Source organism: Enoplosus armatus, chromosome 21, assembly GCF_043641665.1.
Source record: "Enoplosus armatus isolate fEnoArm2 chromosome 21, fEnoArm2.hap1, whole genome shotgun sequence".
Classification (NCBI taxonomy): Eukaryota; Metazoa; Chordata; class Actinopteri; order Centrarchiformes; family Enoplosidae; genus Enoplosus; species Enoplosus armatus.
In genome coordinates, this window is record NC_092200.1 from 19,565,162 (window position 1) to 19,592,022 (window position 26,861).

At 44.9% G+C, this 26,861-nt stretch overlaps 1 protein-coding gene across 1 annotated transcript in view; it reads right to left on the bottom strand.

The window, feature by feature from the left end:
- The window catches only part of vstm2a (V-set and transmembrane domain containing 2A), a 32,609-nt gene extending 11,320 nt beyond the window's left edge, over positions 1–21,289 (bottom strand). Inside the window, exon 1 of the mRNA XM_070928575.1 lies at positions 21,101–21,289. Coding sequence (XP_070784676.1) covers positions 21,101–21,289 — 189 coding nt within the window. The remainder of the gene's footprint in view (positions 1–21,100) is intronic.
- Positions 21,290–26,861: the final 5,572 nt, after the last annotated feature.

A 26,861-nucleotide genomic window follows, 5' to 3' on the forward strand; every position in this document is an offset into this window, starting at 1 on the left:
AAAAAAATGGTTCAGACGGCGTGACAAACTTAACAGCTTCCGGAGACAAATTATGCCTCAAAACCTCCATCAGCCTCCGCAGTAAAAGCGATATTACCCATGAAAACTTATGACAAATAATAAATGTCAGAAGGCCTGGAATAGCTTTTCAGTCAAAAAAAAAGATTCAAAGCACAAGAATACTGAGCAGCAGCGGTGCAGCCCTGGGCCTCAAGAAGTGCCCCTGTTTGAGCCCCGGTGGCACAGTTCTAGCGCGGTGGCAAGCGCCGAGCCCACAGCCTACAGCCTACATCATGGACTGGGCATTGATTTTAGAGGCTATAATTTATTTATCCCACATCGGATGCCAAATGGATGAGTGCCCGGAAAAAAAGGGAGAAAAAAAAAAGAGAAGAAAGTCTGCTGACTACAAAGCTGAAGAGGAGCAAGAGCGGTGCAGCAGAAAGGGGCTCGGGAGGAGGAGGAGGAAGTTTCTCCAGAGGACATGGAAGCTATTGGCTCCACGGCTGAGACAAAAAAAAAAAAAAAGGAAGGCCATAAGAGGGATAAGATGGCTACTTGTGAGCATTTTCAGCAGAGAGCGTTCCTTCAAGTGCTGTAATTACCTGGGAGGAACCCGGCGCTTTTCTCTGGAGGACGTTCGGCAGACAGGTGATTAATGAGCGGAATTGGAAGCCATAGCTTCTCACTGTCTGCATGTACGCGTGACTCGTACATCGTGACTTCACAAGATGGGGCCCCGGCACCCTCCCTATCCCTTGTATCAAGGAGGAGTCTTTAACGGTGAGGCAGGATTAATTGTCCTCAGCCTTGGCGTTCGGGACTGTTTACAAGTCGTCAATTCCCGGCCAGCTCTTTTACAAACCTCACGGCGGTTATACGGGCTTGGCCGTGCAGTCTGTATATGTCACCTGAGGAGGATGAAGCTCCAGTGGAGGGCAGATGCTCGACTCGGGTCTCGCGCGCGTGGGAGTGGCTGCTGCATTCGGGGGTGACAAATCATCTGGGGCTCTTAAAATGGCTTTTTCGTCGCAGCACAGCTGCTATAAAAATGAGTTTTACTGCGAATCTGTCGCAACATGTCGCCGTTGATTCAGGGGTGGCAAATAGCTAACCTTTGTTAACACCATTCCCACGATTTAAATAGCACTTGAAATAATGAATTCAAGTGGAAGTGGCACATCAAGATCAGTACGCTTGTCATACTCGGAGTCGGTGGAATCTGAGGAGATAACCCAGAATGCATCACAAAAACAGAAGCAGTTCGAGTTTACCCGGCACCGAGGGTCTCACCAAAGGACATCATGGAAGGTTTTTGGGGGCTTAACCCTGATGAAGATGAAAATGACTTGGTGAAACGCACCAACTTAAGGTTTCAACTACAGACCTAGAAGATCACTGATAATTCTGGTAGCATTGTCCTGCCCCCCCAGTGTTTTTGATATGGGACCAGCAACCTAAGTGCAAAATGCTAATAGGCGGCCAAAGGTAGGTGACACCCAAGTGGCGCCGTTGGCCGCTCCCTAAATGTCTTTGGCCTGCCAGCTGTCAACACCAACTGAACCAACTGACAGCAACAGACCCAGTCCGACTTCCGGTCCGATCGGTCGTCGCGGCCCAAAATCATGTCTTAATGCGCGTCCCCCCGTCAGTCATGTCATCATCTGGAACTAACATTTCCACCGTTTCTGTGGCTGTGGGCAGCATGTAAACAGGAAGTGGATCGAATATTTGATTTTCTTTTTAAATTATTATCATTATTATCATCATAATTTGTTGAAAGCTAAAATACAAACTTTAGAAATATGTACACTGCAACATGCGGCCATTCGGGCAAACCCAATGCAAGAAAACTAGTCCTACGTAATTTAGTAAACACAGACACCCCTGTTATTACCCCTGTTTTAGCACACCTGCACTGGCTACCAGAACATTTTAAAGAGGACCTATGGTGCTTATTTTCTGTCATATATATAATGTCACAATGTCGGATATTCATACTAAACGTTGCCAAAGTTGGAAGCTGGATATGAGCATAATTAAGAATCGATTTTACTGATTACTTTTTTTTTTTACTGATATCTTTTAAATCCCTTCTCAAAACACACGTTTTCTTTTCTTGGCAATACTCGCGTGTATAGTTTTGATCTGTTTGTTGATGTGTTCTTAGTTGTAATTTGTACAGATCACACCTCATTTCCATTTGTTCCGCTTTCTGTTCTTCAGCACTTCTTTTTTTTTCTTTCTAATGCTATACAAATAAGTTAGTATTATTATTATAGAATAACTATATTATAGACATCAGGCAAATGAGCAAAAGAGTGCAGCATTGCAAGAGTCAACAGACTTTCAAATGGCATGGCAGAAGCTCAAAAATGGACGTACATGAACTTGTTAACTGTCCCTCCAGGTTTTGGTATTTTTAGATATCATTTTCAGCTCTCAGGTCAGCTGACTGAGCTCGCCTTGACCGCATTTCAAGAGCCCAGTCCTTGCCTGGCCTCACCTCTACCGTTCCAATATTTCCAAGTCTATTCATCCAAATTGACTGTCAGCCCTTTCATAGAGAATAGCCACTGTTGCATTTAGCTGTTTGCCAAGAATGACTTTTCCCTTATCTATAAATGTGTACCTGTTCCCAGAAGTAAGTTTGTGAGTCTGTGACAGCAATATAAAAAAAGTTTTCAATGACACCGTCGGAATAAACCTCCGTTATTTCCCCATTTATATTTTATTTCTATTGCATGGGTGCCCTCTGAGCCGCAGCCGCAGCCGCCCGCGAGTATCTCAATTTCAATCGCTTGTCTCTTTTATTGCAAAAACCCCTCCACCATGACACGCTGCCATTCTTCATGCAAATCTCAAATTGGCTTCTTGTAAAATGTGCTCCGCAATTATTGTGCATCAAAAAAAAGAAAAAAAGAAAAAAGAGGCTCCATTGAGTTGCTGAGACTAAATTAATGTCACATGAAGAAAAGGAAAAAAGGGTCATCATTTAAACTGAAATATCGGCTGGACCACCCCGTGCCGCTGCTGATTGCGCTCCATCTCTTGCCTGCGAGTGGCGGTGAGATCTCGCGTGAGAGCCCCTGACCCCGGATGATGGATACGCCCGGCCCATGAAAACGCCACTGATGAGACGAGAAAGCACGTAAGTGAGTTTATTCCGCCAACCGTCCCTTTTTACAATGAATGTTCAAGAGGAGGTTAAATGTAGGTCGCGGACGTCACGCGGCACGTCAAACCCTGTAATCTTAAACTATGGTGGCGTGTCATACACTGCAAGTGAAAAGCTTGTCGTTAGACAGTGTGCGTAATATGACCCCAGCTTAGTGGTGGTATTGAAATATACATTAAAAAGACCTATAAATTGTCCTTTAAAGACGACAGGAAGCAGTAATCTTTAACCTAAACGCCTCCGTGATGTGATAGGCATTCAAATCAGTCCCAAAGACGCATGGATTGAAGTATAAGCAGCAAAATATTAATTTTTCTGGTTTGGACATATGGAGTTTGATAGTGTTCCGTCACCCCTTCCTTAATGACTGCCTCTGCAGTATGTGTGATTGACAGTTATTAGGGCTAATTAGAGCTGACAGAAGACGACTTCCTGGACAGCATTAAGGGAAAGCATGGGCCGTTACAGGTGAAACATTTACACTGATGTTTCACCATAAAACGTCCATGACACTCAATCCAAGTGTCGGAGGAGGCAGCAATGCTGTTTTTGTCGCCTACACGCGTCTTACTGTCACATCCGCCTTTTTTGTGTGACGTTGAACAGCTTGTTGGCTCATTTCAATAATGCATCCTTCTGCTTCTTTGCCTCAAACTCGCGCAAATGTTGACCTGGTGTTGTGTGTTGTGCCGCGGACGATCCAAATCTTGCCCCTTTCATGTAGGCTGCTAACTCGGAGGATGTTAAAGTTGTTGCGACTTTCAGGTAATTTTTGAATGGGTCACAGACATTCGTGCGATCGAAATACTACATTTTAATCTTGTCGGTTAGCGGTTAATGATCTGTTAACGGGGGTCGGCTATCGGTCAGATACCTCTGGTATAGCCTATTGTTTATCTATCCACCTTGGGCAAATGCAAACCGTTTTTGGTGACTAAATTCGCCGTTGAGGGCTCACCCCGCTCAAACATATAGCCCATGGCTCAGTGATTCCTCTGTAGTCTTAACTGCTGTGTTCCATGCCTGAAGAGGTGGGACAAAGCCATTGCTTGGTCTTGCTTTTGTCACAAGTAAGTCCAGAGTCAAGTTCCAAATCAAGAACAATCAAGTCCTAAACCTTGTGCCAAACAAATACGTAATGATTTGTGCCCCTCACTAAATGTAACGAGTACAGCGAGTATTAGAAAATGTGTACCATTTGTGCTATTTTTTTTTGTGTAACTTCTAATGCTCTGCACAGTAATGGGAAATTAGTGTGATTTTGAATTTTGCTGTACCTTAAGTACCCAAATACTTCCAACACCCACACCTAACAGCTTTTTTTGCTGTGTTCCCTGCACATCTGGATCCATTTTGCCATTAGAGCTGGTGTGTCTCTCTCGTTGTGTAAGTGGCCCAATGCGCACAGTGTGATGTGCTGGTAATGTTAGGATGTTTATAGTGCAGCATCAATGGGGTTTGAAAGGCGGAAAAATATCTGGAAGATCTGAAACACCATGTCTTGGTGTCAGCCTCTCGGAATCAAAGAGCGAGGCTCCCTTTGTGGAGCCGCCATTTGCACTGATGCTCAATAATGATACAAGGAGAAAGCCATCATGGGAGAGGCTGAGATAACAGTGTCTCCGCCCACAGCAGCGGGAAATACATCAGCATCCTATGTAGCAATAATGATGATACGTTTGCATAAGACAGATGTGACCCGCAACTGAGTGCTCCCACTTTGGAGCCAATTACATGCCCGTACACCCGCTGTGATTGCAAGCAACGAGTTTGCGGCCTTTCTCTGAGGGATGTTGCCGAGGAATGTAGGACATCACGGGCTGGAGTCGAGGTAGATGAGGCAACGTCTGACACATCCAACGTCACAAATTGATGATGTTTAACAATGTAAGAGTATCTGTGGGTTTTTTTCCTTTTCTTACTTCAGCTGGTGTTAATTCCGTGAAACAACACATCTACATTCCTCATCATTTCTGTTAGGGGACGAGGGGCAAGGGTCTTTTAAAATATGCAGTCTCCAACTTGAAATGCGAAAACACATCATCATCTTTGAAGAGACCGCTCGTCTGAAAGCGCAATCGATCAGCAGCCTAAAACGATATTGTAAATACATTGTGCAAGACACTGAATTCGCACCCCAACAGTCCTTTTCTGGCCACTGCCTTGAAGACCTTAATCATCGTCGTCTACCTTAATACAATACTTTTATGTCACACTGTATTGGTTGCTGAGATCCTGTCCATACTGGCCACAAAAGCGATTCCTTCCTAACGTAACTCCGGTGTCAGAAAGTAGGAACAAATTCCACGTTTGGAAATGAATTGTAACAGTTAGGCCAACGGGTAACAAGCAGATATCTCCTAAAGGAATCCTCTCCTCATATTCAAAGTAACTTTGAGCCATGCCTCCCTTTTCTTGTTGGCAAGAACGTCAGTATTGGACGATTTTGCGAATCCCTGGGTTACATTCAGTGACTAGGTTTTCTTTTTCTTTTATTTTTTTTTACTTTCAATGCCAACATCCACAGAATTCTCACTTTATAGAATATCTCAGTGTGGCAAATGCGGAATGGTTAAGGTTAGGGAAAGGTCTTAGTTATGGCAAACACATTATGGCGGATATATGGTGGGGTTAGACAACTAAAACCCCTGGTTGAGGTTAGGTAAAGATTGTGTGTCACGTCTAATAAAAATGTGAATGTGAACTGCAGGTTTATGATGGGTCTGCTACATGAAAATCCTCCTTCTGTCATTGTTATTTTCGTAGTTCTCCTCCTGTCCTTTTGTTGTTGCGGGTTACCTTTACAATTATTTTGTTCACTTAAACAATTACCTTACATTCAACTTAACGTCATTTGCAGTGTAACATACTTGCCAATTCTGTGTATTTTGTACATTTTTTTTGTGTGTAAAACGTTATGATATGTGACAGCATATAATCAGACGCAGTCCTAATGTGTTGTGTCATCTGCCATTGTGGCTTTTTGTCATCTGCCCGTGCTCTCTGTCTCTTTCTCTCTGCAGCTCAGTCAATGTGACGTATCTTATCTGCTGCACAGGGGATTGTGGGTCTGAATAGACCAGAGAAGCCTGCTGGCTTCTGTATTGCAAAATGTGGCCGTTATCTCATCATCTTCGGCACGCAGCATTTGGTGTTCTACGTATTGGGATGTACTAAATTGTTTCCTGGCATACTAAAGCCTTACTTTCCACCTCATTACATGTGTGGGCACACTTCCTCCTGCCTTGGTACCAAACGTTGTCATTGGACGTCAATTGGACAAAGATTGTGAGGTGTAATCGCCCAATATGGACGGATACCCTAGGGCGCTGGGCCGACGCATTCTTTCTCAAAGTAAGATACGCACATGTCAGTTTTTATCATGGAAGATGCGACATGGCACACCCCTACCCCTCCTTCACACAACCAGGATGAAGATGTGCTTCATAGTAGCTTCAGCTGAAGTTTAGAGTACATTTTTTTTGCAGTTTGAGGACTGTGGGTTTTGTTCCTCCTTTCCTACAGTGTAGTCAAAGCGATCACCTCACAGCCAGCACAGGCAAGAGGAATGATTACAGCTCTTTCGATGTATATACAGTGCTTAACAAATTTATTAGACCACCACCCAGTGTAAGGTGTTTGCCACCGCTGCCCTAAATGAACAGTATTGCTGATTAGCAAAATATTTGATGTTTCTGTAATGGTTAATCCACCAGTATGTGCAAGCCAAGCTCTTTAATCAAAATGATATCTTTAATGCTAAAATATAATTATTGTTGTTATCCATGAATTCTCAAATCTACTGTCTTACAAAAAAGCAGAAAAAAATAGTAAAGCACATTATTATTTTTTGATTGAGATGCCAAATTACAGTTATTTACTTGCATTCCTGAACAGAAAAATTTGTTTTGTGGTTGCAAGAATGCAAGCTGTTATCAGGGCCAAAGGAGGTCATACAAAATATTAAGATTTTTTGTTAATATATGTGAATAAGGACTATTTAGTTGTTCCAGTTTGTTATTTGCCTAATAAATAACAATACAATTTTTAGTTTGAAACAAGTTTTTGACAGATTTCTAAAATATTTGTGTTTTCTCATTTTTATGACAGGTGGTCTAATAAATTTGTTAAGCACTGTATATACACCATGGGGATGTTTTGGGTGTCATGGGGGTAGAGTGGGTTTGGGGTTCGAGCCCCGGCTCCCCTTGAGCAAGTCGCTGAACCCTAAGTTGCTCCGTCACCATGTGTGAGTGAAATGGGTGAATGAGACCTGATCTGTAACGCGCTTTGAGAACCGCTAAGGTGGAAAAGCTATATAAGTGAAGTGTCATCTGTCATCAAGACAGCCTTGAGACAATCCAAACCTGCCCTTGCAACGGGCTGCTGCTTCCATGTTATAGCACCAGTACACCAAAGTGAACCCTCCCATTTCTGCCCCCTAAATCTGTAAAGGTTTAGGTTTGCCACACTTGTTCTGCCATTGTGGGACTGAACTTCTCTTACCTCCCCCAAAAATAACCGGGAAACCTTCCATGTAAAATCCTGTGTGCCGCATAAAGTTGGATTTGATGTGCTCTTTCCTTCCTTCCACAGTAGCTCTTTTTTTTCTTCTTTTTTTTTTTTGAAGTCATACAACTCCCCCGATCCAGTCCAAACACAACACTCACTACCTTGTTTACCTAGTTTGACGGAAGGGTCATTCATCTTGTAAAATACATATCAACAAACCTCCTGGGCAATGCGATAGAGGAGTAAACGCAGCATGTGTAGGGCACCTACGAATTGACAGCGCGTTGATACTCAGTGACACATCTCCAATTATGATGGATGTGTTTGGTGTTTTGGCGCCGTCGAGATCCATTACTGGCAGGACAACTTAATCACACCCGATAATGAGCTATGAATGTTGCATGCATTTCTAATTCAATCTCTCCTCCGGTTGAGGCCCTCGGTGGCAGCGTGCCCTCGTTTTAAGAACAAAGTGAAGCCATAGTGGGTGTAAAGTACATAAAGCGCAGTAGTGTGCCCTGTAAAGTGCTTCCTAATTACAATGCTCGCTGACTCCCGCTCGAAGATGTTTTGGGTCTAAGCTTAGTTGTTAACCCTAATTACATCCCACAGCTGACAGGGGTCCCATTCACATGCAAACACTAATCCCCTTCACAGCCCATTGGTTTATGACAAGAGCTATGTTAATTACATGTAAAGCCTGCAATTGTGCGTGTAGAAAACATGAAAGTGCTTAAATTGTGTACAATTACTCCATTACTTTATCCCGTGAAGGGGAAATGATTCTTTGACATGCCAATGTTATAGGAATTAAAGACCAAAGCAGTGCTCGTGTCGAACTGCGAGATGGTCTCGGAGCACAACTGGAAGAAGAGGTCCAAGATGGTCCTATGGACTAGCTGACTAAATAACGCCGTGAAGTCACATGCACTGCATCACTATTATCCCTCCAGCTCTTTTCATGACACCCATACACATCTTGGCAGCCACATTAGCGTTGGAAAGAGGACACATCAGTCCCCAGCGTGTGGCGCAGAGGTCAGAAATCGGAGGTTCGTCCTTCTTTTCGGCGAATACCCGTGCATACGTCCTCAGACATGCACGGGATTGTCTTTGCACCAGAATCCCACAGCGTCAACTTCAGCGGATTACAATTAGCCGGCCGGGCCCAAAGGGCTGCCCGCAAGAGTGCTCTCAGCTCTTCCATCATCTGTTCAGTTTCATCAAAATTACTGTAGTTCGACAAACAATTCTTCTGTCTCATAAATGTATCAGAATTACAGCTTATAACATGCTGTAAATGCTTCTCTAAATGCTTCTTTTATATATCTATATGTATATTCAAATATTTCTAAAACAGAAATACTGTAAAGCTTATTGTAAAGACTTACATAGGGTTTTTCAGAAATGTATTTTTGTGCACTTGTCTTTTGCGGGGAGTTTGAAATCTTAAATCAGTGTGTTGTGTTAAGAGTTGAATTATGCTTCTGCTTAAATTGCGTTCTTCCATCATCCATGAGCGACAGTCGTCAGACACTGTGGACATGGACGGCGGTGAAATCAGCAAAGCAGTATCAGCCTTTCAAAACTGTTACAAATGAAGATAAAAAAACGATTTTCTGAAGTTATAATCCTTGAGGATCTGCGGTTACGGGCGGTAACGGCAAGTGCATTTTAACAGTACAGGACTCAAACTTCTGTTTAAAAAGACGTGTACTGACAACTTAGGGTCTCAAACCAGATGAGTAGGGATGGGTGGAGTGGGTGCTAGTGGCACTCTCAGCTGTAACAACAGGAATCTTTAAGTCAAACTCACAGAAGCGTGCCCCCCCCCCCCCCCCCCCCCGCCGCGTAGAAGAAGATGAGGGGCAGCCGGCCCCAGAAAAACCAGGCTACACAGCGGAAGAAGCCTCTCTCTCGAGCCTCTCTCTCGAGCCCCGCTCACGGCGCGCGGGCCCTGGCTCGCCTGCTAACCCAAAGTCCCCGATGCACTTGCATCTGAGGAAGGACCCGGCCCAGAAGACAGGCCCCGTGGCCAAGCCCCTGCTGGCGCCGGCCTGTCAGCCCAAAACGAGGTCACTCCGTACTACACAACGAGTGACTGACAAAAGTCTCTGCAGGACGTTTTCTCATCCCAATGCAAAGGCCACGGTGTGCTGTTGCAGACGGCAACTCGCACATTATGCGGTTACAGACGAACTGGCAGCAAATATACTGTATATATGAATGAATTACATTTTCAGTATTGTGTCATGCACATAACTATGTCAAACAACAAAGAAAGTCCAGAAATAGAGAAAAAAAAAATTATATCTTTATAAAGGTATATCACTACTTTCATTCCATGGATAGATCACAGACACATTGAACTATGATGACATTATTTAATCCAAGCTTTGATGTCTTGCACAGTGACGCCATCTCATAGTAGGATGATATAACTTGAGGCCATAGCTCAGTGTTTGCCCCTCTCACGCTTACTTATATTTTTGACACCCATTTATGCACAAGGCCCACCCATCCCATCAACGAATCTGGCCACCAGGCCACTGCAGCAAACTGAGTAGCAACGCTGTCGGAAGTGCAAAAGAGGAGCTACTGGTGGGGTTTTGGGTTTTTTTGCTCGTTGCGCGACATAATAATATACAACTTTTAATTGAACGCAGCCCTGCGCATTATGTAAAATGTGCAGCACAGCAGCTTCTGTCGTCATTATGTTGCACAGCGCACGCATCGTACTTGAATCCCGCGGTGGGAAGGCAGACTCACCAGTAAATGAAAACTGCTGTACATAGAGAGGCCATTAAAGACAGAAGACAGAAGATCGCCCAAGTCAGTAGACTTCATTCTCAGGGGCCTATAACGTCGGTACAAACTTTCGGGGCAATCGATCCAGTAGTTGTTGAGACATTTCAGCCTGTATCAAAGTGGTGATTTTTCACTTATATGAGGTGACTGCAAATTTTCTACTTGTGCTTGTCCTAAATCAAACTGTGATTTGGCGCTCTTTCCAAAACCCCACATGAAAATTGGGTAACCTCTTCACATTCAGCGTCTCACTTTTTAAATGTCTACCCTTCGTGGGCTGGCACATGGCAAAAGTGCAACCAATAATCCAAGGATGGAGACGGACGAGCATAGCAAAGGGCGTGATGAACGAGCATGAAAATGAGTCGGCACCTTTGAAAAAGCCCTAATTGATTTTGGCAGTTACATTTTTTTTTTTTTTTGTCCTGGCTGGCTTATCCTTGTTTTTTCGAGGGAGAGAAAAAGGTGAAATGGCATGGCGGGAAACGAGGGGACACAGTCAAATGCAGTCCCCGGAGAATACTGAATGAAATGAGCGACGCTGAGTGAAATGTCAATTCAAGGCTACGGCTCGTGGGATGACAAAGTACTTACTTGCCCGCAACGGGAATGCCTAATGAGAGCCGAGAGGTGACATTTGAGGAGGACGCTGAATTGTGACAGCTTTAGTCTGGTTTTGAAAGCTCAACTAGGCTATTCTGTGCATTGGCAGCTCCGACTGATGACTGCGATGCCCAGAAATCCTCAGAGGCGACATCACTGGTCTGTCCAGTTTTATCTGGACCGTGCATTTGCTCACTGCTGTGTAGGAGAAGCCTTTAGCTGAGATTTCTCTCCTCCTGTGGACGGACTTTTCCATCAGTGACAACACGGAGAATAGCATTTAATTTGGACAAAAGGTGGAAACCGCAGCAGCTCAATTAATGAGCAGGCCTTTTCTCTAGCCTTTGTGATTTGGGCAAGCCGCACTTTACGTCAAGCCTTCCAGCTTCCAAATGCACCCCCTGCTCTTTATGCGAGGAATCCAATCAGCTTCTTCTCTTCTCTTCAAATACATCATAATAGCAGCTACCTCGATTGAACAAAAAAAGCCCAATGTTATCACTTTATACCACAATATGGTTCAAGCACGTTGAGGTGAGCGGGATAGGCTCCTAATGAGTTCACAAAAACTCCGAAGACGGTTTGGAGCCCACCCCACAAGACTCTGGGAGACGAAGATGTCTGTGTTGAAAGGCATTACAGATGGCTGTAGCCCGTGTACAGTAATGGTGCGAGACTGTTAAAAGAGAGCCACGGGGGCGTGGTGCAATAACAGGAGCAGCACATGAAAAGGGTCTTTGAAAATAACTGGATCACAATTACAAATGCAGCCACACAATTGCCAGTCGCATCAGGGTCGCATGACAGTTAGCAGCATATATGTCAGCAGAGGCGTTCAGACAAACTACGGTGTTCAGAATGTGGTTTTACGACCAACGTGAGTAAAGTCTTTGTTACTTAGATGACAAATCCCCCCGACTTGTAAGAGAAGTGGTCACAAAAACAGCAAATTAATCTTAAACCTTCAAACCTTTTTGGCTGTTTTTGTTATGGGAATATGGACATCAGGCTTGAAATTGGAGGAATGGTGATCACTGGAAACAGCAAGTCGCACTCATCCCACCGAAATGTACACTAAATCATGTCTCATGATTTGTTCACTACTTTTACTCACTACACTATGAAGGAGAGGAGGGCACATTTTTGCCAGTGGCGGTAAGCTCACCGTTAGGGGTCGATGATAGACTGAACATGGGATCTGGTAAAATACCAAATGTGACTTTGAGAATTACCAGAGACATGGATAACAGCCTTGCACAGTCTCACCAAAGGCCTCAGAAACATGTTCTACCCGAGCTTACGCAAAGATGTGTGTAGCAAGCAGCACAAGGCCATCGGCACAACACTGCTCTCGACGAGGCCCCCCCCCCATGTTTCATCATCGCGCTTAACTGCTCAATAATTGCAAAGTTGTTTCGTCAACAAGACAAGTCTTTTTTATTAACCTCCCTAAACCGGGCCCTGGACCAGGGGTCAATCTGGACCTTGACTGTGTTGCAATCAGCACATGCTTATATCCACCCCTCCGTCCATCCACTTATCTATAACCGCTTATCCGTTTAGAGGGTCATGGTGGGCTGGAGCCGATCCCAGCTGACACTGGGCGAGATGTGGGGTACACCCTGGGCAGGCTGCCAGTCAGTCGCAGAGCAAGCTTATATCCTAATAGCAAAATTACAGGTGAGCTGAACCTTGGCTATCTGACCGTAGCTTGCTGCAGGTGCTAGATTAGTTGACGATATTTACATAACGTTAACACATCCAGTAACGTCATACTGGATGTGAGGCTAATTTCAGGGGACGCACGACTGATAATGAGGTCAATGCAAAGACGAGAATGGACGCAAAAATAGATGGAAATTCTTCTTGGGTGGCCCAAATTGATGAACTTCCAGAGGCAAGAGGAAATGCTGTGCACACAATTGGTGAAATATTCGTGTTTAGTGGGAACACCTTGAGTGAGACTATTTTGCTGTTGAGGGAAGCACTGTCCACATGATTGTTTGGGGGCAGGACCCCGTAGCTGCTTTCAGACCCAAATCCGGCGCAGCCTAAAATGACGACCCGCACTCGAAATGAATTGGAGGTCTGGTGTTTTTTCCCACCGCAACACCGGATTTGGGTGCAGTGTTCTGTGTGTTTTCCAGATCTAGGACACATAATGTTGTCACACATAGCGCCAGCCAGCACCTACATACTTCTACCAAGGTCCATGGCTGTGTAGAATCTGATCAGATTTCACTTCTCACTTGCTAATACGCCCATTCATTTATCTTATGTAATGTGAAATGGTTAAACGCAATTAAAGTGATCGATATGCTGACTCCACTATGAAACCTAGCATTCGCGGAAGGTGACAAAATGTCAGAAAAAGATGCTAAATGACTTAAAGAGGGCTGATTTGGAGGTTAATTTCACTATCAAGTGCATAACCATTTTGTTCCAGGACACCAGCCCCCCTCCAACGCCCCTTCAGAGTCACCACTCGTGAAGACGTGTGCCTCCAGGGTCCCGCAGCGCTACCTAAAGCAACGGGTACAACATCTGCTGTCTGACAGTGACTGGAGAAGAGGGAGCATGAAACGCCATGCACATTTTTATCCAAATGTTTTGGTCGCTTTAAAAAAAAAAAAAAGCAAACTGAACCTTTCACCAGGGGCTAACATGGCATATTACAGCTCGACAGCTTAAGCTGCAAGATGCAGTTTCAACGCCCAAAAGGGGCAAATGTTTCACTATTGATCACTTAAAACTGCAGTATACCACACAGAGCGTGCTCATGTTTACCAACCAGGCTGATGCGTGGTGCTTCATAGCAAAAGGATACCAAAGGGAGGAGAGAGGCAAAGCATCTATCACTTCCAACAAAAACTGAAAATATCTTCCTCTGAGGTAGCTTCATACGTCATATTTTTTTTCCCTGTTCTGCTCATAGAATTCCTGTTCTCTGAGGAGGTTTCCTGGCAGTTGTCGTTGTCTGTGCGGACAAAAAAACAGGCCTTGTGTTCTGTTGTGTCCCATGTCTCATATGTGGAGTGCCGTGGTTTGCAGGGATCTGTGGCCAGTGGTTAGGCTGATTCTTGTGGATCAGGACATGTTCAGCTGTGTTCATATTTTCTTACAAAGGGGTTCAACGAAATAACAAGATGGCCGGTTTATCCACTGAAACATGGGAAGTGCCTAATGATTTCCTTCTGGTGAAATTAGTTTTATTGAATTCACAGTTGGATGACAGTCCACGGTTGTTTAGTTTTTTTTAATCTATCCTTCAAGAGGTTTTTAAGGGTCCAATCGACCAATTATACTCTAATAAGGTCAGGTAGGATCTCGTATTGTCGCAGGTGTCCTGTCTGCGTGTCAATATCTCTTAATACCTGAATGGTTTATCAGCTGCACTTTGGTTTCCGGTCTGATGATTCCGGGGACTATTTGGATCGGTTCCGATTGCCCTGAGATCACTTTTGATTCAGGTGTATTTTTTTTCAGTTTTTTTCCAGTTTTTCTAATTAGTTTTCTAATTAGGTCTAACATTTTGGACCCAATTTGTCTGTCTTTGCGAGACCTTTTACCCTGACTCTCTGGGGTTTCAGTGACCCCATAATCATTGCATTCAGTTGGTCCGTGCATCAAGATTTACATGGTGCATATCCATCGATAAACTTGTTTTGAACCAAATTACACAAAACAGGACAGTCAATAAGGACCATGAGCTATTTTTTGTCCCAGGGCCCTAGTAGGTTAAGCTGGCCATGGTTTCAGGGCTGCTATAAATGCACTTCCATCCATGCTAAACATCGCCTTTCAGTGCCTTATGCTACGTAATGCATGCAGAATTGATTGGAGTGGCCTTTCCCTTAACAGGGCTGATATTTGTGTTCTATTGTTGTCCCTTACAACTAATTCAATTCAGGAAGGTAAATCCTTTTTATTGTTTTAAATGCTCTTTTCCCAGGTATTTGCCTCATAATGGCAGCATCTTGTTAAATCCCCATGTGCACTCAGTGCTAACGGATAAACATCAAAAAACAGCATCATATTTAAATGCACTTTTGAGCCTTACAAGGCGTAATGCACCAATCTACAACTCGCAAGCTCAGTCCTCACTCAAGAACCGATTCAGCCCCGCCAGTTATGTATTGGACCAGTCAGTGAACTGTGGGGATCTCAGAACTCCTGAACATCGTTAACAACCAAGCATGCGGTTCTAGCCTAAAACTAACTTGGCCGATTTTGATGGATACTTTTGAGGAATTTGAAATTTTGAACACAGCTGCTGTTGTTTTTCCAATTTGAGGGCCTCTGATGTTAGTGTGGGCACTAGTTGTTGGTGCAGCGTAGACTGTGCCGGCGATGGCCATCATAAATAATACACTGCTGATGCAGTGTCAGGTACACGGCGTGTTTACTACATGACAAAACCAGTGTAAAATAAGTACAGACGGGTGGCACCGCTGCAGAAAAACAAAGGCTAGTTTCATCGCCAGAAACTAAAGGAGGCAGAGGCTCAGGGGGTGGATTAGGAGTAAAATTAGCAACTGCCGAACAAAGTTCTCTGTCCCACAAAAGATAATAAATTGATGGCTATTACCAGCCCATTCCCAGGTCATCAGGTGGTACGCTGTTGGGGTTTAAATTGGGCAAAACTGTGTCTTCAGGAATGAAATGGAGGATGAGTTTTGCATCTGTTAGATGTTGTTCGGCCATCCACGGCTTGCTATAATGCGTAACGTTGTGTATTTGTATTCAGTCAGGAACTTTGACTTTGCTGATCAGGGGGCCATGGAAAGACTGACAACACCAAAACCCCGGTCAGCTAGTACACGCCGGAGTGGATGCTTCCAAACCGTGAGGTATGCTTCCCCTCGATTGCCGCGATTTGAGTCAAAAACCCGCACTCAAATGTGAACCCATAACACACGAGTACACGCATTCAGGTTCAGCGTGACTCGCTGATTAACGTCCATCCCAATAAACGACCACGAATGCGCTTCGGAATCACAGGAAAACGGGCGCTTCCCGGCAGAGCTTGACTGGGAATCGTCGGGATTTTAAGTTCCCTTCGGTATCCAGAGTGGTCCAGCGAGCTTACAGGCAGAGCCCCGAAACATTCAAAAGCCAGAGGACCTTTCCTTTGTCATGATCTACTTCGGCGTTCTGTTTCTTCACGTCCATGTTGAATGATTGCCCTAATTATGCGATAGCTTTTACTTATGCGGGGGTCTAATAACAGTGTAAGACCTTATCTTGTTTGATGGAAGTTATAATTGGCACATCAATCACAAAATTCAGGAGTTCCTTTTTTGTTGCTCCCACGCAAGGAGCACTAATGGACGCCATATTGAATCACAGGTTTAATTATGATTCAAAACAGTGACGGGGGGACCCGCGTGATGCCTCGGGCAAGCTCCAAGTAATGGCGATGGAGATGTCTATGTGGGGAAACGGCGCTGCTTGGTTGGTCGCGCTGGAAATGGATGTAATGATACCGCAGGTGCTTTACGTTAATGTTATTTAACAATTGGTCCCGGGGGGTTGGAGGTTTAACCTTTGCACTTCTCCTCGTAGCCAGGGACCAGTGTGTGTGCGTGCGTGTGTGTGTGTGTGTGCTGCATTATTGAGAGGCTGCGCTCCAGCGGTGCTTTGATTCTATAAGCAATAGACCTCTTTAAGCAAATAAAAAAAAAAAATAATAAAAAAAAAAGTTTGTGAGAGACAGAGAGAGAGAGAGAGAGTCTCTTCAGAATACTTTGGCATGAATCCATATTAGCTTTGAAGTTCAGATGCCTGACTTCAGAAGGTAATGAAATAGTTATCACACAAAATTTCCCAAAGTTAAAAGGGAGAAATGAAAGCATGCAAGGGGAGAAATCGCGCTTAGACGTCGCACGCCTTTCAAAAAAAAAAAAAAAAGATTTGGAAACTGCCAAAACTGAGCTTAATTCCTCGTGCAAGGATGAACACCCTGGATAAAGTGCTCATCGGGCTTATTTCACATCATTAAAACATTATTTGTAAAAAAGAAAAAAACATTTTCATCCATCCGAGCATGCGCTCCTTTACTGCCGGTACTAAAGCTTTCATTCGGCTATTCAGTTCAGCTATGCCCCCCCCCCCCCCCCCAGCTGCTCGAACCCACAAATCCCGGGCTCATCAACCTGACGGCCATCTATCTGTTAAGTTTAATTGCATGTTACTTGTGGGTAATGAATAGCGTTTCAATCTGTGGAGCAACCTCGGACACCCTCTCCAACGCTCCCACAGGCAGGCACCAGTGTCTTAATCAATTTTATGAGGTAAACGGTCGCAGCAGCCAGGCAGGAGACGTTGGGAGGTGTGGCCCGCTGGGGGAGGGGAGGGGAGGGGAGGGGGCAGAGGGAGTGAAATAAAGCGTGAAAAAAAATGAACTGTATTGCAGATGTTTTGCAGTTATGACGGGAGAGGTTTGACTTTAATGGCGTGATGGTGGAAGCGTTGATTCATTATGGCACCGCAGCGGCGCAGCCTGAGTGCCTCCCGTTGAATATTAAAGAAGGAGCGTTTTATGTGACAGCTCCACTGGTCCGTCTGTTGGCTTGACCAACACTTTGGTCCACAGCGAGACATCTCAGCGGCCGCCTGGCCAGGCATTCCCAGGAAATTTCGGGATTCTCCTGAGCTTTCCTTGCCAAGTCCGTGACAAGGAGACTAATACATCTAATGACTGATTTCTGTGACATTTTGGACATCAATCCTAATTCTTTCCTCTGGTGCCACCTACAGGCCAAGCACAATTCAAGTCCAATGGGAAGAATGCCATAAAATTCACTACGCGTGCTCCGCAGAGGATGACCCCTTTTCAGCATTTTGGACTCTCCATTATTTTACCTCTCTACACCCTCAGGCCAAACTTTGAACGCATTATGCGAACGTTCAGGCAACGAATGAGACCCAATGAGATGAGATCCCTTTTGAATTGGCCACAACACAAACTTCAAATCTGCTCTGAAGGTCTAGGATAGCACGCCGTTAGCTGTAAACTGAACCACTGTGTGCCAAGCGACGAGCTAAAGTTGCCCAGGTGTGACCTGTGAAAGCCGAGACGGGTTTAACTCTGGGCGGACCACCCAGGAAAACGAACCCCTTCTGAGATCCAATTTGAACCTCTCCTCCCCATGGGCCGGCGTAGTTTCAGGGTTGGGCAAACACCAAGTGCTGGTAGCGCCACCACGAAAAAATAGAGCCCTAAAAAAGTGGCGTTGTCATGACACATTATTGGCTGCTAGCTGGGTATTAAGCCTCATATTCTTGTTTTAAAAGGCTATTTCTTCGCTTGGTAACTTCCCAAACCCTTCACCTCGACTGAATGAGAACATGGGCAACAGAGAAGTGACTAACAACAAAAATTGCATTTGTCAAACACACAGAGACAATGGCGACAAAGCTCCGCCGGAACGCATTGCGGTTTCTGCCACCTCGCACTGTCCAGGGGAGCCGCGCAGTCATTTTATCTTAACAGAAGCCGTACCTTAACCTCCCACCTGTCCGTCAACAAACAGCAAACGGCCTCATTAACTAGCTCACTTCAGCAGAATAAAAAGAAGAAGAAAAAAACTAAAAACTTTTCCTGCTTGTTTACTTCATCTCATGTATAAAATCTCCACCAGTATGTGTTTGTGCTGCTGGGACTGCTGATGTGGTGTAGAACAAATGCGGAAAATGCAGAAAATAATGAGGTAAATATTGGGCTTTTGGAAGCGCGGCGCTGGCGGAGCTCTTTAATGAACGCTACGGAGAGAGGCATCAAATTAGCAAATGGCCTCTGTGTTCTCACAAAAGTGTTAGATAAATAATAACACTGACGTCAAGCGTTTTCCTATTATTCTATCTCATGTGTTGTTTTAATTGATTTTTTAAAAACTTTTATTTAATGGTTTTCATTACATTTTATCAGGGCATATTTACTTTATTCACAGTACTCGCAACGCACACTGTTTTGTGGAACAATTCTTTTTCTTGTATGTCCTTTATTGAAACGAATCAAACAAACAAAAAATAAATAAATAAATAAATAAAGGACTTCCCTGTTAATAGAAAACACTCCAAACTGTCAGCTACCTCAGACCAGGACCCCCGCCCCCGCGAACGACGATGATTTGAATCATCGGTCAAGTGCCCATGATTGAACCTCTTGTTGTTAGTTGAAGCATTCACCTAACTGTAATGGAAGTTAGGGAAAAGGTACTGAATGCCAACTAATAATGACTGGCAAATTTGTGTGAGAATTTATACAAATAAAGTACAACATCAACGGGGTCCTGCATCATTACATTACATTATAACTTGTGGAGGAAGGGGCCCAATGCCAAAATATATCATGTAAGAGGCATTTTTCACTATTACACTACAAGGTTATTTATTTATATATTATTTAATAATAAATGGTGCTGTCTGTCTGTGTTGGTCGGTCCGTTGGTCCACCACTCTGGTCCAGACTGAAATATCTCAACTGCAGAGCAGACCGCCATGAAATCCTCGTGGAATCATGGTTCCCCCCGAGGCCTGACGACTTTGGTGATCCTCTGACTTTCCCTGTAGCGCCGCCATGAGGTTGACATTTGGATGGATTAAAAACAACTGGATGGATTGCCATTAAATGTGCTACACGCATTGGTGTCCGCCCAAGGATGGGACTGCAATAACTTTGGTTTTTGCTCCGGCGCTATCTTCTGGTCTATCTTCAGATTTCAACATGTCCGGTGCTTTGGTTTATGATCGAATACCTGCAAGACTAATGGCCCCCAGTGGTGCTTTGCTGTATTTTGTGCTAATTAACAAATGTTAGCATTGTCACTGTCGTTACGGTAGCATACCGGCATTAGCTTTTTTCGCTCAAAGCAGCTCTGCGCCGGAAGTACAGTCCACAGAGCTGCTGGCGTGGCTGCTGACTCTTAGGGCCTGTTTTGAAAGTGTGGAAACCTGGTGTTCGAAAAATGACGAACACGTTCAGTGTCAACCTATCAGCAATAATGTTGAATATTTATAAGAACAAAAAAAAGGAGGTAGATAACAGATGGCAGGAGCCGGAGCTCCATGGTAGCCGAATGGTGACGTGGTTCTCGAACTTTCTTTTTTCAGGTCAAGGAACCCTAAACTGACACAAATTACACCACGGACCCCCATTTATAACAGAAAGTGTATGAAACGCATGACCAAAATAGTCTTACATTCTGTCATTGTGTTACTTATGGATGGAATCACAGTGAATTCCTTCCCTCAAGGACCCCTGGGAGTCCTTGGACCCAACTTTGAGAACCACAATTACACAGCATGGACACTGCAACAGTCTCGCAACAGTCCCCGGTTCGATTCCAGCCAGTGCCCCCCCCCCCCCAAAAAAAAAAAATCTGAAGTAAAAAGACTGCAGGACCTGCCTAACTAAATAAAATAAGGAGGCTGACTGCAGCTAGACCAATTCCTCCAATTCCCTCCTGGACAGAGTGATCCCCTGTAACCAGTTTGGGTCTAATGTCGCTGCATTACCAGTATAAACCCCGCTGCACTCTGGGTGATTGATACCTCCATCTCCAAGCAGATGTCAGCAATTTTCTTTGATTGACAGCTTGAAATGACTTCCTTTACTCACCCAAAGTGCTTTCTGTCTGCTTCCACCTGAGGATATTGAATCAGTCATTCCTCCTGCCCCCCCCCCGCCCGCCCCATCCCTCCACACAGACACACACACACTTGATGATGTGATGCAAAGAATTTCTCCCTTTCTTCCCCGTGTCTGCTGACTCCCATTGACCTGAGACTGATAGGGGCCCTGTCAATAACATGTCTGCAGTGTGGCAGTATTCAGTTTCTATGGGCCGGCCTCGACTCATTCGCCGCAATTGTGCTTTTTTGAGCAAACAAGGTCTGGAGGACATGATTGCGTCTTATCTTATTGCGTTGAATTATTCCTCCAATTTTCTCCGCACAGACACGGGGAGCAAAGGCATTGTGGTTTGTGTAACTTACTGTCAGTGCCGCAGTGGCACCTCGACAGGCACACGTGTCAGCGTTGTGGCACCTCATCTGGGGGATGCGTAATTTCAGGCCCTGAATGCAACCCAGCGACAACTCCTCTGCCCCCTTCACATCAACAGCCATCCTCTCCCTTTTCGTTCTCTTGCCTCTGTTTTCCGAGACAGTTGCTCCGTTTGCCATGGTGACGTTATTGGCTCTGGACGAAGGGGAGACACTGAAGTAATTCAAACAAAAAAAAAAACACCCCACAGGATGAGTCGAGAGGTTTAAGTGGCTATTTAAATTAGGTGTGAGGCGTTGAGAGTGGGATGAACGTGAGGACTCAGATGAGGGGCATGTTATTTTTTTAATTCCAGCTTATATAAAAGCAATATAGTAAACAAAAAACAGAGACCTGTGTCAGGCTGTGTTTGAAGTCGACTTTTGACACACCGGCTCAGAACTCCGTGGGGAGTAACCTTGATATTAACATTATTTCAAATGGTAATTTGAAAAGGGGGCTGCGACTGCTGCTAACCCACTGGGAAGTAACAGCCAGCTCTGCAGCTTTTAGCCAATTTAAGCTTAGTGTTTTGGGGGTTTTTGTTACGACCAGGCTCGTCACCGCCAGACGGGCGGCATGGTGGCGCAGTGGTTAGCACTGTCGCACGGGAGGTAAAGCTGGTTAGAGCGGGTTGGGGGTTCGATCCCCGGCTGCCCCCGTCATGTCGAAGTGTCCTTGAGCAAGACACTGAACCCTAAGTTGCTCCCGATGGAGACCAGCACCTTGCATGGCAGCTCGGTCACCATTGGTGTGTGAATGTGTGAGTGAATGGGTGAATGAGACTTAGCTGTAAAGCGCTTTGGGAACCGTGAAGGTTGAAAGGCGCTATATAAGTGAGATCATTTACCATTATTTACCATTTTTTTGGTTCCCATTTCAGAATGTCCCGTTCACTTTGCATTGCCAACCACCAGCAGGAGTCACCATCACAAGTGTGTGCTGCTGCTGTGAGTTGAACTCAGTTGAATTGTGTGGTGACTTTGGTGACCTGCCTAACCTATGTGCCTGAATTTCAAAAAGACCAACCCATTTTCAATGAGTTTCCTGAGATGTTCTCAAAATGGAAATGATAATAATTCTGCAAAGATGCAGAAAAATTGTCTTTTGCAGATCTACGCAGAAAAGGGGGGGGGGGGGGGTTATGGGTAATAGTTGATCATTGGTTGTTGGACCTCCCAAATGTCAACAATGCGTTGTGCAGCCCTCTACGTCAAACGTGCCTTGCCTGTCTGATGTCTGGCCTGTCTGTCTTTGGATACAAACCAGCCTGGTTTAATGTCTTACAGCTGTTAGTAGCTTCCCAAATTATGTTGCGCGTTGTTGATAGTAGTGTCCATCAATGCCAGACTCCAGTCAAAAACCAAGTATTTTTGAGTCTACTTAACCTTGTCAGTTTTCCAGCGTAAACACTTCCTTACCCTGCCCCCCTCAGCTTTTTGTCGTCATTGTAAGCAATGTGCAACAACCCAACCAATATGAAGCTTCATTCAGAGAGCTACATTAACCTTAGCTAACTGCAGTCAACAATTAGCCTGTAACAGTGTAGAGCAATTACGAGCTCCGGAATATCCAATGCAGCATGACAAAAGCAGTACTAAACAGTTTAGTGTAGGACTGAGCGATTATGAATACATCATCAATGCTTTAAAAATCATGATCATTCAGAGAAAGAAAGGGTGTGAGAAGAAGTGCACGGTTCAACTCAGTCACTGAAAGAAACGAATGCAGATACTTAAGACGATGTCATCGCCCACTGAAGCTCATAATTTAGTTTTTGTTTTTTCCCCAATCATAGTTAAGGAAAGCAGCAGCGTCAACAAAAAACAAGACCACTGTTAGTTGGGGGGGGGGGGGGGGGGGGGGCATTTAATAACCAGTTCTGGGTGATAAAATCCATTCGAAATGTTCAAACACCAGCTGCTATCTCCTGCTGTCATTTAGAGCTGCTAAAGTGAGACATGGCCGAGCGCAGCTTTAAACATTTTGGGGAATACACATTGATCGCCATCTTGCCCAGAGATCTGAGAAGATCAATATCATTTTCAATCTCTGTACACACAGACGTTAATGCCTAGCTTAGCACCAAGCCTGGAAGCAGAGGGGGTGGGGGTGGGGGTTGCACTGTTAGCATAGCTGCATCAAAAGGAGGGGAAGAATATGCCCTCAAACAACACCAACGCTGTCCTTTTTGGCACCTTGTTGAAATGTAAACGTAAAATTCAATAAGTTGTGTGTTTTTTTGTTTTTTTTGTTAGCAGCTGGTCGGTAAACGAGCGATTCATCGGCAATACCTCAACAATCCTGAGGTTGCCAGGTTTACTCGCCAGGTTTACCTCGGGCGACCGTTGGATACACCTGTCGCAACAAGACCTACAAAACGCATGGCTTTGCGTTGCCTTTAATGATGACCCACGTAGCATATTCATTTATTACTTGACAGGGCCTCCCAAAACCATGACAAACCACATGTTGCAAAGATGATTCAAATGACTTGATTTGATTTACCATTGTTATCAATGGTCATGGTTAGTTTAGGCTCAGGCACAAACGTGTCTTGTTTCGCTTTTGCAAAGATCTTTTGGTCCGGGTTGAAATAACTAATTACAGAATTCGTCATCGTGGTTGAATAGGAAAAAAAAACTGCTTGGCTAAAGAGGCTAATGCTACCTCTGCCTAGCTCCAGGCAGACATCATTCACTCGCAATCCACACAACAGACTAGAAGTCCGCAGCTTTAGTCAATATACCAAGGGATCCTCGGCAAACAGAGTCATTACAGGGCTGACTGGGGGGGGGGGGCATGTAGACAAAAGGACAAACGGGGAGGACCCAGGGTTTCACGCGCCACTGGCATTTGATCCTTGACTTGTGACTGAAGATACAGCTCAGTAACTACTTCTTTGGGCTGCAGTCAGAGAATCATATTGAAAACAGAGGCGGGCGGGGATGCAAGAAATTATAAGTTTGGCTCAATAAAATGTCCACGCTTGGGTGGGGAAACGGAGCGCCGTTCTGTCTGAGTTATGCCCCTGAACAATCGCTGTAATTGTTTGGAGGCGGGCCCCCCCACCCCCTCCGCCACCGATCGATAAAAGGATTATTGGCACTGACAACACATGAGTACATATCAGTGTGTGATCAGTGTCATAACTGTTCTAGTGCAACAATACATTACATTTAATATCCTCGGACCGCCATCCAGCCAGCGGAGGCCTAAAGCAATTAAAGGCAGAATCAATGCCCTGAGTCAAAACACTGTGACAGCTCTATTATCCCTGGATATAGGAGGCCTAGTGGAGTCCCATTTTTTTCCCCGCCTCTCTCTCTCTCTTCCTGTTGCCTGGCGCACACACACACACACACACACACACACACTCTCTCTCTCTCTCTCATTCATCTTTAACTATCTGCAGTGGAGTAGATACACCGCCACAATATCACACACGTAATACACCGACCTTTCACATTTTCAGCAATTTTCCTTCTCTTACCCCCCCCCCCCCCGAAAAAAAACATTGTTATCGTCTTTCAGTCTGAAATATAATCCCTTCTGGTATTTTCTCACCCCCCCGCCCCCCCTTCATTACCTGCCTCTCCTCCTTCTGTCTGTCAGCGCCGAAATCCAGCCCGTCAATGTCAGACGCACATCGGCGCCGACAGTGCTTTCATCTAATCGCACTCTTTAATGTGCTCCGGCTCTTCCAGTCCTCCGAGGCACCACAGGCGAAAATGATTTTTTTTCTTTTCTTTTTGCCTGCATTTTGTTCATTTTGACACACAATGTAGCAACAGTAAGCTTCAAATGATCTAAAATAAATCGTTCAAAATGACAACCCCCCCCCCACACACACACAAGCTTCAACCGAAGAAGTAGCTACGATTGAGGACACTGAGGTCATGTCTGTCTTTTTCTGGGACCTTGGGGGACCCCGGAAACTTCAGTATCTTTAGACGCAGGTATTTGAGTTGTACTCCTGGAGAGAGCTTGGAAACGGCACTTTGGACCTTCACGTTGGGAAATGAAACAGCTTTATTTTGCAAGCCGGTGTTGTCCTGCTAATTTCCTTGGAAGTTTCTTGAAAAGACTATCGTCGTCCGGCACTAATTATTGGGCGGTAAAGTTCCGATCTGCTTGTTATCAGTCACAGTTCAGCCAATTGTTGAATTTCAAAAGGGATTTCCTTGAGAGAACTGCTCCCCATGATCAACACTTAATGGATAAACGCATCTTTTATTAGAAGTTGCGTTTAAACACGCCACAATAGCTGTCCGTGTGGACATTTTTTTCCTGCGCCTGCATAAATGTACTGACTCCTCTGTCCCATGAGTCGACGGCAATCCTGCCATATGTGATCTATTCTACAAACCTAGAGTGCTTCTGATTGGAAAGCTGCAACTGTAAAGTTAGCACAACGTGAAACCCGGACGGAACGGAACGTGCCTCAGTGAAGGGTCTGTTTCACCCCCCGGCCTCCGGAACAGCTTCAGTTCTCCGAGTGTTTGAACTCGGCAAGGCATTCTACGTGAATGATGGAAAGGAAATCCCTACAAATCCCTATTTAGTCATTCAAATGAAAGGAAATTTCATTTGTTATTAAAGAAATGTAAGCACATAAGCCTGAAAGTGCATTTAACGTCAAATTTCTGCCGTCAGTAGGTTTGCCTTAATGAAGGGAGGCAGGTCCTACGGCCTGCTGGCGTCACCACATGTTAGCCCGCGTTGCTAGACAAGCACCTGTAGTGAACATCCTGGGAATTTAGACTTGGCCCCCACGCTGTACTCCCAATGCCCGTCCTGCTTTGACATTGGTAGACATTCGGTCCAGTCACATTGAACGTGATGGTCTGTGGTGTCAAAACTAAGTTGTCCATTGACAATCTTCAGTCTGACGCTGCCTCCACTCTAACTCCGTGGGGTGGAGGGGGATTTGATTTTCCCTAACCAATCACTAGAGACCAACGTGTCCACCTGAACCTTGACAGTGGCTTGACAATAGCGTTAGTGCCGCCCGCAGTGCTGATTGGATCGATCGCTTTTCAAGTTCATGTCGCGAATGCCAGACTCGGTGGAGCAGGGTGGCCTGGACCCCAGCGAGTAAAACGGAAAATGGACTTCAACTTATATAGCGCTCGTCAACCTCAAAGGTTCCCAAAGAAGGCCTTTACAGATGGTCATTCACCCATTCACACACATATGGCGACCGAGCTGCCATGCAAGGCGCCGGCCTCCTCGCTCAAGGACACTTCGACATGTGCTACTGCACCTGCGCCATATGAAAAGTACCGTGTCACGAAATAACATTGAATTGAAAGTACTTGCCATGATGTGTATGAGCGCCGGTCAAGGTTTAACCCTGGCCCTGGGTCAGCTTATTCTGACTGAGGTGTTGACATTTCTATTCAGATTCAGATCAGTAGCTTTGATTCTGATCGGTGGCAGGTTTATTGTCTCAGCTGGCCCTAGTACAGGTACAGGAAACAATTAGCTGGATGTTCTGCACTCTCTGTGTACACACTCTGTGTCACATTAAGAGGTATTTCTCTTGTTGCCTGCAGTACTTCACAGCAATCTGAAGAATCATTTGGCAGCTTGTTACGGTTTAAACAATTGCAAATGCAATGTGCTGCTCCTGCTGCAATTAAAGCTACAAAACAAACTGTAAGATCGCAATGTGTGAGCTGGAATTGGTGCCGCACACTAAACATGGTG